Below are 12,619 nucleotides of genomic sequence, written 5' to 3' on the forward strand. Positions count from 1 at the left end.
ACACAAGGTAACTCATCCATTATGGATGATGTTCAGGCAGAGAAGCAAAGGGCACTGTGGTCACCTTGTGGCAAACGGAGCACACCAGTAACTTGAAACTTTGAAACACAATTGCAAAACAACTATGTAATATATTAAATAATATTTGCTGGAGGAAAAAAACAAGTCTTTCCATCACATTTAGCCCCTTATCACTTCAGCTGGAGTGGCCACTAGGCAAGGGAAATCCCTCGTTTGGTGACAAAACCGAGTTTGGTGCAGTTCAGTGAATTTGTGTCTCCATGAGATTAAGACCCAGTTATAGCTGGCCTCTTTTCAAGCCTCAGGTTGGACTGCATTCATCCAAGAGCTTTAAACTGTCCCATGGTGGGCCTGGTGGCCAGGCATTGAACTGTGCATGACAGGCCGCGCTGCTGTGTAGAATCCTGGCTAGAATCGTTGGCCATCGAGGCATCCTGGTGGCTGCGGCGTATGGCGGAACAATGGAAATGGCTCAATGACAGGTGTGGTGTGGGGAGAGAGTGGCAGTTGGTGGGAGAGAGAGTGGTGGGGCTGCCCGTATCCACAAGAAGCTAATGAAGTGATGCGACGCTGGATTTATAAGGCCGCCCTCCAACCGAGCCACAAGCTGCAGCGAGCGAGGCCGGAGCGGGATCACCTCACAGCAGCCATCTGTTGCTACAGTAGGTCTGTCCTGTCTGCATGCTAATCCTTTCACACCTCCACAAGAGCTTTGTGACTGTATTGTCAAGCAGCTTTTAGCATGAGGAGATAGCAAGGGGATGTTACATATAGATATGGAGGAAAATATGAGATGGTAAAAACAAGGTTACCGGCAGACCACTGTCGCACAGAAAAAATTAACTGAAAATAAATATGAAAATGTTGTCCTCTTTCAGTCTACTTTTTCATTGTGTACTAATGCATGCAAACCATGAAGAGGAGACTCAAGGTCAGTATATTATTTGACATTCAACAAGTGTCTGTGCAATGTACCTAGTAGCTACTAGAATAATTTTTCTAAAGCTGAATAATTTGTTCAAATGTCTAGATGTCTACTTTGCATTGAATGTCTGTCATCCATCTATGTAGCTATTCAGCCCAAACCTTTCTTTGTACCATGTCCACATGTACCAAGAAATGCACCAAGTTCTAATACTTATATTAGAGCAGTGTAAATAATTTGAAAGTAACATCCTTGTTAATTAAACATCATGATCAAACATCACAATAAACCCCCCCCCCCCATTCCAACCCTAGCCAGCACAGTACCATACCATGACAGAGATGTGGAGGATGCGTAGCTCCTCCTCTGCAGAGTCGCTGGCAGGGTCATCTGTGGCGGAGAGGCCGGGGAGGTTCTGGCTGCCATCTTGGTGGTGGACATGAAAGAGCAGCGTGCCGTTCTCCAGCCACTGTTGCCGCCATCGCACCAGAGGAATGTCCTCAGAGTTTCCCGTGATCTCTGCCAGTCAAACAGGACACACAGATAAAGGAGTCAGTGACGATGCTTTTTCAACAATACATTTCACAAGCTTATCATATGAGTGAGCGAGGTGTATGAGACCTGGGTTAGGAAGCATATTATGCGGAATTATCAATGCATAGCATTTTCTGAAATCGTATGCCCTTTTACGAAGACCCATTACATTCTTTGCCAGCAGAGTAATAACTATTACCCTAGTATCTATTACCTGTGTAACTATACACTGAAACGTTCAGTTCCTTAATTGTGATCTAACTGAATGCTTTTAATTGCGTGAGTGTACTGTAACTAGGTTTATCTGACACTGATTACTGATGGTACTGTGCCGCAGCAGAATGGGACCTCCCGGTAAATAAGATTTAGGTGCTAGCTTTAACCTAAATGCAAATTATCTGACAAAGTGACAGGGCACTTTTTACAGCAGAGAGTTCCCTCCAGGGTCTGGTTCAGCATGAGAGTGTTATTAATGAGCCCATCGCCTCCCTCTCTGCATGGGACCACCAACCAACCAGCACAAAAAAATTATCTAAGTAATTTGATTACTGCACACAATTAGTGTACCACTATTATTAGTGTACCTACTCTTAATGCACCATAATAATAATAATAATAATAATAATAATAATAATAATAATAATAATAATATTAATAATAATAATAATATTAATAATAATAATAATAATAACTAGATGGTAACTTTACAGGTAAAGTTGTGGGGCTTGCTTTAGCTCTTTACATTTATTTTTGTGGTAGTGGAAGAAGTTACAAAAGTTTTACTTCACTATTTAAAGCAAAGCAGTTACATATAGTCAGTTAAATGTAGTACAATAATTGGTCTGATTAGTTTGATAGACTACTATATCAACCTTATTACTTTGGATTGTGGGGCAGTTAGATCACAAAATGTCTAAACTACAGTTGTTGTGTGTGAAAACTGAAAGAAGAAAGACATACAGTGCCCCACAATAAAAAATATTTTGCATCTTCAAAGTGGTAGGCATGTTGTGTAAATCAAATGATACAAACCCCCAAAATATCAATTTTAATTCCAGGTTGTAAGGCAACAAAATAGGAAAAATACCAAGGGAAGTGAATACCACTGTAGGACAAAGAGATCTTCCATCAGAAGATGGGAATAAAAGGCAGGATCATGTGGACAACACTCTTAGGAAAGCAAAGCAACTCATTCATGCTGTGGGTTTCAGGTAAATAGATGCATGATTTACTTTTGTAAAACTTTCAGTGTAAATGAAATTTGATTTTAGTTGAATGATGATGTGATGATTAGAAAGTTTTAAGCTATAATTTGGGGAGAAAAATATGATGGTGAATCTATTGATAACAGCTCTTTAAAAAAATGTTGTGGTAGTTGAAGAACTATGTAGAATAGGTTCATTATGTAGACCTACTGATAGCTAGCTGTATTTCTGTTTAATAAATAAACTCTTTAGGCTAACAGTGATCGCTGAAAAGTACATTTCCTGAAGAAAATGTGGTGCTTGCTAGCTTGTAAGTATGTATGGTTTTAAAATAAGTTATAGTAGTGGTAGTGACTGCAGTAGTAATGGTTGTGACTGGTTATAGTTTAAAAAGTAGGCAGATGAAAGATGTATTTATTGATTGGTTGGTTGATAGCCTGAACATGTGAAAGTTGGTTTGGTGTCTCTAGCTTGAACGGTTCAACAGTTACAATTATTGTTGGTATTATATTTAAGTAGTTATAATTTATAGTGCAGACCAGAGCTAGACCAGAGTTAGTGAGTACCAGAGCTAGCTAACTATGCCTAGGACCAGAGCTGGACCAGAGCTAGTGCAGACCAGAGCAGTAGTTGTGGTCAGTAGTTGTGGTCAATAGTTATGGTCTGTAGTTGTGTAGTTGTGGTCAGTAGTTGTGTGGTTCAGTAGTTGTGTGGTCAGTAATTGTGGTCAGTAGGGGTCAGTAGTTTTGTGATTGTGGTCAGTAGTTGTGGTCAGTGTCTAAATTACAGTTGTTACGTGTGAAAACTGAAAGAAGTGCGATGAGAAGTGATCGGGTGAAATATGAAGCGAATGAATGGAGACAGCTTCGCTATATCCAATAAGAGCAGCACGATCAACATACAGCCCGCCCTTCTCTTTACAGACAGGCAAACTAGCCAGTTGAGTTATTTAGAGCACGGGGCACAATCCTGAGAAGGAGGATAATGTGCTGTTGCCTTGGCTGCCTCACCCTCATCATAATTTATGCCTACTCTGCCACATGTGCTCCTCTGCGTCTGTGAGCATCCATTGCAATGGCTCTATTTAGGCTGCTTAATGATGAGATATTAGAGAGCTGTTAGCTGACGATAGCTAGCTACTTTTCATCACTCTAAACTTTGATAAACAGATATTTCTGTTCTGATTTTTTATTTAAATAGTAGAGAAGTAGACAAAGATTTAACATGCTTTAAGTTTTAGTCTAACTTGTTGGGGGAGTGGTCAAAACGACAGTTGTTTCTAAGAGTTCATAGAAAAATGTTCTTGATGCGGTTACTAAAACAGCTGTTTGATCGGTAAAATATATTTTTGTTCCGATGTCAGATTTGAATAGCAGAGAAGTAGACCAACGTCATACCCTCTTACATTTGTATAACTTGTTGAGAAAGTGGTAAAAATGTCAAAAGTTTGAGGACACGGTTAGTTAAACAGCTGTATCGTTTGATCGGTGTTCCGAGTTCAGATTTGAAAAGTAGAAGAAGATTTCATACGCTCTAACTTTTTAAAGTTGTTGGCAAAGTGGTCAAAGTAGCTGATTTGTGTCAAAAGTTGCACTGTTGTATTTACAGTGAATGGAATGTTGGAAGTGATGATGTACAGTCAAATGTAGTCAATTCTAGAATATGATCTACGTCGAGCAGAGTAAAACGAGTAAGCTTTCACCTGGCCATTACGAATCCGCCATAGGTCTATTCAATTCAGTTCTGCAATAAACGTTATCAGAGCAAGGGAAGAGGCAGGGAGAGAATCCTGACTACTTGAGGATCTAACTGACGCTGGGTTAATCGTTGCATTAAAATCTCCCCCCGCTATGAGATGACTGTCATGGAACTGTAGCAAAGAGTCACTGATGGAAGCCACGAGCATGTTGTTATACTCATTTGGGGGGTGTAAATTCAAGCAAAAATAAGTTCAGCATGATTAACGGTCACCATTAGATAACAAATCGCCCACAATAATTATTCCCTGCGACATCAACAGAGATCTGGAGTTTTCTATACACCAAGATCAATACTCCCTTTGACTTGTTTGCAGCGCATGAATGGGCGATTACGTTATAGCATCTGTTTTCGAATCTGTGCACATCTTTATCCAACAAATGAGTTTCCTGAATCAATGCAATGAATACTTGCTTGCGGTGTAAATATTCTAAACATCGAGTATGTTTGATTGGCACATTCAAACCCCTTAAATTCAAGCTCATAACATTCAAATCAGTCATTAGAATATGTACAGTAGATTGACATCAGTAAGTAGCGGACATGGTTGTGCAAACAAAGGGAAGTGGAATGGTAGCTGACCAAAACAAAAGCCAAACAAAAATATGTATTGGCTGTAAAGATTAAAGGGATACTTCGGAATTTTGGCAATGAGGCCCTTTATCTACTTCTCGGATCTGTGAAGCACAGAGCTGTAGCTAGCTTAATTTGCGAGCTTATAGTTCTCCAAACAATAGCCAAACAAATTGGGCACATAACTAGTTAGCTAGCTAGCCGCAAGCCAGTGGCTACCATTCCATCCCGGGGTGAAGAGTCTTCTCCACGATCCAACCCGAACCCCCACTAGCCTCTAATGTTTATCGAAGGAAGTCCTCTGCCTCCCTGGGTGAGTTGAAGATAAGCCTACTGCCTCCATGCGTTAACTTAAGCAGTTTAGGATACTGCAGAAATGGCTGTAGATCAAGTGCCGTCATCTTCTTCTTTACCAGAGTGAATGCAGTCCTCTGCACTGTAATCTGGGAAAGTACTAAAGATCTTGGTGTTTGTGCTTGATGAGAAAAAATGGCCCTCGTCCCTTGCAGGATAGCCTGGTGGTCGGTGTAATCCAGCAGTTTAAAGGTCAGGGTGCGAGGCCACTCAAGCCCAGGGTTCTTGCTGAATTGGCGGTGACCCGCTCGATGCGGATATCCCGGCCTATCAATAAAGGGATCCAAATTGGCACACTTCTTTTTAGGAACCCAATGGCATCCAACCCTTCCTCAGAATTGTTTAGTCCCACCAATCACAAATTTGACATGCGATTTCTGTCCTCCATTTCTGTCACTTTTAGGGACATGTCCTCGATCTTCTTATCGTATTCTGTCATCTTTCATTTGTTCTTGCGCACCTTAGAGTGAAGCTGGTCATACTTCCCCTCTGTCTGTTTAAGCGATTTGCTCATCCCTTCCATGCCCACGGCCAAGGCATTGACTGAATCATTGGTTTTAGTCACCTGGACCTGCAAAGCTGCAATATTTGGTGTCAGAATGTTATCCACAGCCTTTTCCACGGCTGTGGTAAATAATAGGGTCCAGGCTGCAATGTTGTTCCTCCATAGCCTGTCTAGAGGCCTGCAAAATGGCGTCATTGAGCTCTTCTTTAGAGAGGCCCTCAGTTTCCCTGAATTTCTTCTTCACCGGAGAGCTTGCTTCTTTTCTTTGGAGCCACCTTTGTACATTAACATGTTACAAGGTTGTTAGTAGTACTTTAAATCCCAACACTTATCAAAACAATGAATTTAGAGGGAATTGGGGACGAGCCAAAAAATCTAGCTTGAATTGTTGTCAAAGGTCACGTGACACTCCCCGCAAAGACTTGGTTTGAGCTTTGTTCATTTCACACAGTTTGTGGTTGCTATGGCAAAGACACATTCAAAATTATTTTTTGAAGGTTTTCTCAGAAATATCACCAGGCAATCGCAGGTAACACGGGTTTGGTTGAGGGACATTTTCTGGAGCTGCATGTGTAATAGGAGGCCTGTTTCCCAGTGTGAGGGAGCGCCATAGAGAGGGCTCTAGTACTGAGTTTAAGCAGCAGTGACGTAGCTGCTGGAGAGGCCAGAGTGATTCAGCTCACATCCTCCTGCAGTGTCAGAAGCTGCCCTCTTACTTTCATAGCTTGTGGTTTCACTGGGAAAAGGGACTGAAATACATTTCAGCTTCTGGCCAAATAGATTTTTTTTTACTCCCTACGTTGGAAAGTGTGAGGATACTAAACTTACAATTGCAAACTGGATGGACCTCCTTAGCTGTAAATATGCCAAAAGTCCTTCACGGCAAAGCTCCTATAAAGCCTTAATGTATAATAACTATTAAAGACATATTTCAATATGTATTATTAGAGAGTTTTTGTCTACGATTTGAACATGAAACGTGAAAATGCACAGTAGTGCTTTCTGATTACAGTAAAAACAGATGTTCTAGCACTGCATTCGGAGCAATTTATTTTGTTGTTCTACATAGACATTCACGTAATCAGATACTTAAAGTATGAGAAAGTTGTTGCAGGAGAACATTCATGCAATGCAGGAAATGTAAAAAAAATAATCTATGGAAAATCAAGTCTGGAATTTCGAAGTGGAAATTACTAACTTCAGAAGCCTTTTAAAACCTCAACTACACTACAGTATTTGAGGTTTAAAAGGCTTCAACCCCTAAAAAAAAGTATATTCATTATAATCCACACAATAGTTCACATTTCATGTTGCTGCAGGATTATTGTCCTGCTGTAGCAATCTGGCTCAAATTAAGATCCTACGTCTTTACTATAGACTGGGAGTATGGCTCACCCCTCACAGTGCTGGGTGACTTTAACCTCCCTACGTCTACCTGTGACTCATTTCAATCTGCCTCCTTCTTTCCACTCCTCTCCTCTTTTGACCTCACCCTCTCACCGTCCCACCCTACTCACAAGGCAGGCAATACGCTAGACCTCATCTTTACTAGATGCTGTTCTTCTACTAATCTCACTGCAACTCCCCTCCAAGTCTCCGACCACTACTTTGTATCCTTTTCTCTCTCGCTCTCCTCCAACACTACTCACTCTGCCCCTACTCAGATGGTAATGCGCCGTCGCAACCTTCGCTCTCTCTCGCCCGCTACTCTCTCCTCTTCCATCCTATCATCTCTTCCCTCTGATCAATCCTTCTCCCTCCAATCTCCTGATTCTGCCTCCTCAACCCTCCTCTCCTCCCTTTCTGCATCCTTTGACTCTCTATGTCCTCTATCCTCCCGGCCGGCTCGGTCCTGCCCTCCTGCTCCGTGGCTTGACGACTCATTGCGAGCTCACAGAACAGGGCTCCGGGCAGCCGAGCGGAAATGGAGGAAAACTAGACTCCCTGCGGACTTGGCATCTTTTCACTCCCTCCTCTCTACATTTTCTTCCTCTGTTTCTGCTGCTAAAGCCACTTTCTACCACTCTAAATTCCCCTAACCCTAGGAAGCTCTTTGCCACCTTCTCCTCCCTGCTGAATCCTCCTCCACCCCCCCCCCCCCCTCTCTCTGTGGATGACTTCGTCAACCATTTTGAAAAGAAGGTTGACAACATCCGATCCTCGTTTGTTAAGTCAAATGACACCACTGGTCCTGCTCACACTGCCCTACCCTATGCTTTTACTTCTTTCTCCCCTCTCTCTCCAGATGAAATCTTGCGACTTGTGAAATCCCCTCCTCTCTTCTCCAGACCATTTCCGGAGACCTTCTCCCTTACCTCACCTCGCTCATCAACTCATCCTTGACCGCTGGCTATGTCCCTTCTGTCTTCAAGAGAGCGAGAGTTGCACCCCTTCTCAAAAAACCTACACTCGATCCCTCCGATGTCAACAACTACAGACCAGTATCCCTTCTTTCTTTTCTCTCCAAAACTCTTGAGTGTGCCGTCTCTAGCCAACTCTCCTCCTATCTCTCTCAGAATGACCTTCTTGATCCAAACCAGTCAGGTTTCAAGACTGGTCATTCAACTGAGACTGCTCTTCTCTGTGTCACGGAGGCTTTCCGCACTGCTAAAGCTAACTCTCTCTCCTCTGCTCTCGTCCTTCTAGACCTATCTGCTGCCTTTGATACTGTGAACCATCAGATCCTCCTCTCCACTCTCCGAGTTGGGTATCTCCGGCGCGGCTCACTCTTGGATTGCGTCCTACCTGACAGGTCGCTCCTACCAGGTGGCGTGGCAAGAATCTGTTTCCGCACCACGTGCTCTCACCACTGGTGTCCCCCAGGGCTCAGTTCTAGGCCCTCTCCTATTCTCACTATACACCAAGTCACTTGGCTCTGTCATATCCTCACATGGCCTCTCCTATCATTGCTACGCAGACGACACACAATTAATCTTCTCCTTTCCCCCTTCTGATAACCAGGTGGCGAATCGCATCTCTGCATGTCTGGCAGACATATCAGTGTGGATGACGGATCACCACCTCAAGCTGAACCTCGGCAAGACGGAGCTGCTCTTCCTCCCGGGGAAGGACTGCCCATTCCATGATCTCGCCATCACGGTTGTGTCCTCCTCCCAGAGTGCAAAGAGCCTTGGCGTGACCCTGGACAACACCCTGTCGTTCTCCGCTAACATCAAGGCGGTGACCCGATCCTGTAGGTTCATGCTCTACAACATTCGCAGAGTACGACCCTGCCTTACACAGGAAGCGGCACAGGTCCTAATCCAGGCACTTGTCATCTCCCGTCTGGATTACTGCAACTCGCTGTTGGCTGGGCTCCCTGCCTGTGCCATTAAAACCCTGAACTCATCCAGAACGCCGCAGCCCGTCTGGTGTTCAACCTTCCCAAGTTCTCTCATGTCACCCCGCTCCTCCGCACACTCCACTGGCTTCCAGTTGAAGCTGGCATCTGCTACAAGACCATGGTGCTTGCCTACGTAGCTGTGAGGGGAACGGCACCTCCGTACCTTCAGGCTCTGATCAGTCCCTACATCCAAACGAGGGCATTGCATTCATCCACCTCTGCTGGCCCCCCTACCTCTGCGGAAGTACAGTTCCCGCTCAGCCCAGTCAAAACTGTTCGCTGCTCTGGCACCCCAATGGTGGAACATGCTCCCTCATGACGCCAGGACAGCGGAGTCACTCACCACCTTCCATAGACACTTGAAACCCCACCTCTTTGAGGAATACCTGGGATAGGATAAAGTAATCCTTCTACCCCCCCTTACCCCACCCCCCAAAAAATAAAAAATAAAATATTGTAAAGTGGTTGTCCCACTGGCTATCATAAGGTGAATGCACCAATTTGTAAGTTGCTCTGGATAAGAGCGTCTGCTAAATGATGAAAATGAAAATGTAAATGAGTAGACAGAGACCTTGAGGTTACCAAAAAGAGTTTGTCTGGTTAATCAGGCCAAAAGTATGTGAAAACAATACGCCTGTGGAAAAACGAAAGAAAGCAAACATTCTTTACAAAAATAAGATACGGTTGCAGTTCTAGATTTTTACAGCTCAATGCCCTTGACGGTATGTGGGAAGCAGGAACAACATTTACACATCCAAAGGATCGTTTCAATGTATGTGTCTTTTGACTATGCCAATTTTCTACATGAATAGGATTAAGAAACTGAGTGATCAATCAAAGTCAGTCTTATTTGAACAAGCTATCCAACACTCGCCGTATTGAACATGATTTCTGGCAAATGGTCATTGGTTAGAGTTTTAAAGCCATGTATTAAATCATACACACTCAAGTAAACACACCCTTAATCTCTAGAGAGAATGGTTCATGTTTCTCAGGTTCAATGACTGTGAATAAAAGGCATTTGAACCATAATCCTTTTAGTAAGAGGTACAGGGAACTAATGTCATTTCAAACATGCTATTTTTCCATAACCCTGAGCACTTCAAAATGCTTGGTATCATGTTCAACGGTAGGTGGTAACATATTCCAGGTTATCACTCAAGTGGAATAGAACAAACATTCCATAACATCTACATGAGGATACACTGATGTCAAGCTGCGAGAAACGTAAAGGAAAAAATCCCCAATATCCTCACTGAAATAGACCTGTGCCAATAGAGTCCAACTACAGCAATTAGACATGGTCAGCCATTTGACGACTTGGACCCGGCAAGAGATCAATAGTATGGATCTTTAGACAGAAACTGGAATATTGGGCAGGGAAATCTATATGTAGCCATCTTTTTAAAAATGCAGGGTGTTCCCTGTAATCAGGGAGAACATTAGAGACACCCTCAGAGGTCCAAATGACAATATGTCACAGTCCAGCTGTTTGTCCATGCAGAACCAGGCTACAGAACTACTGTGGACACAGACGGAGGACTCGGTCGCAGGTCCTTATCAGAGACACGCAGAAGGCACAACAATGAACTTATCATCAGCCAGTTACTTCGCATGATGTAGGATGTAGAATCACTGCTGCTCTCCGCTGACTGCAAGCTTGCTCGGTTCATTGATCATATACAGCAACAGAAACTAATCTGAGGACATTGCTTTCAACTCCAGGCTCTAGCAAAATGTAGTTTTGCCAGGTAATCTAAAAAGCAGGCACTGTTACAATAATTCAATAACAGAGACCTTTACCACCTGCATGTCAACTAGTTCCTGGGTTTCAATTCACAGCCTGTGAGAAATCAGCAGGACGCAGAATGTCTGGGTAAATGGTAGGTTTGCAGCACATCAGGGTTTGGATAGAAGGTTTCACCAATGGTATGACAGGGTTCAGACAGGCATATGCAGAGGATAGAACGTACATGTACACTGACAAAAGGATTCTAAGGATTCTCTGTCCATGTGGCACAAAGTCATTAATCAGGGCACAGAGAAAAAGCCTATAATAGTCTTTGGATCAATCCTTCAAAACCCAGGAGGACAAACATGAAGACAAGAGAATAAGGCAGGAAACACAGAGAATTATGCTTTTAACTATAGAGCAAACATCTGTCTTGCTTTCAGCAATGAATATCAAATAGATATTCGGCAGGTAGGGTCGGCAGGTAGCTTAGTGGGTAAGAGCGTTGTGCCAGTAACCGAAAGGTCGCTGGTTCTAATCCCCGAGCCGACTAGGTGAAAAATCTGTCGATGTGCCCTTAAGCAAGGCACTTAACCCTAATTGCTCCTGTAAGTCGCTCTGGATAAGAGCGTCTGCTAAATGACTAAAATGTAAATGTAAATGTAAATAGTTGAATCATTAAAGAAAATTATCACAGAAATGTACTGGTGTTTTCAGCATTAATTGCACCCTATAAGAGATTAGGAGATAGCTAGGCCTACATCACGAAAAGCTGTTTGTTTTAGTTTAATTCCTTAGTTTGGAAAATTGTGACTTGCCAAATAAATTAGAATTTACACTAGGGCTGGCACAATTACCATATAATTGTGTAACCGACGGATATGGATGAAGACCGTCATGAAAATAAAATAACCGGCATAACTGTAATGTTTTATTTATAATTTTTTACGAACAGCTGACTGAAGGCCAGGAATTTGTGTGGTTGAGTCCATTTCTGCAGTAACAACAAATGAGTCTTTAATTGCCTAGACAACACCCCCCACAATGCAGCAGCAGCACATATGAATAGAACAGGCATGGAACCTCTAACCAATGATTTATATTTACACTAGATGATTGATGGGGGGCGCAGTGTTGAAGCCAACATGCCTCCATCTTGGCACACCCCCACTATTGTAAAACATTTTTGAAGCTATAGAAATGCATTTATTAATGTCTACACTCATTTTTGCCACATTTATTCTATTACAGACACCTTAATGCATACATTGAAATTATATTATGTGAGCTAAACATTTAAAAAAGGATGAAAAAAGACATACAAATGTTTTCCTTTCAGTATCACTGCTACACCTGGCTATCAGCGGAGCCTTGTCTGGCAGCGAAACAGTTCATTCAGCCTCATTTACTGCCTTTTAAAAAACATAGCTGATATGGCTGACTTGCTTAAACAAATGTGGTTTCTACTGACAATTGAGATGTACAAACTATGGCATAAGGGGACGACGAGCGGATAAGAAGCAATCCGTAATTTTGATTAAGACATTAATGATCAAGCTAGGACGGGCGTGGTCAATATAACTATTTGTTCAGCTCTTTTGAAATGTACAGCAACAGAATTCAGAACATGGGCCGTTCTTACAGTATTCAGAACCATATGATAACTAAA

At 42.7% G+C, this 12,619-nt stretch overlaps 1 protein-coding gene across 1 annotated transcript in view; it reads right to left on the reverse strand.

Moving 5' to 3' along the window:
• Positions 1-12,619, reverse strand: part of LOC311146835 (astrotactin-1-like) — a gene marked incomplete at both ends in the record, with an annotated part of 251,337 nt that overhangs the window by 210,519 nt on the left and 28,199 nt on the right. Inside the window, one exon of the mRNA XM_084183432.1 lies at positions 1,278-1,465. Within this exon, the coding sequence (XP_084039558.1) occupies positions 1,278-1,465 (188 nt within the window). The remainder of the gene's footprint in view (positions 1-1,277; positions 1,466-12,619) is intronic.

Source organism: Coregonus lavaretus (assembly GCF_964263955.1).
Source record: "Coregonus lavaretus genome assembly, chromosome: 19".
Lineage (NCBI taxonomy): Eukaryota > Metazoa > Chordata > Actinopteri > Salmoniformes > Salmonidae > Coregonus > Coregonus lavaretus.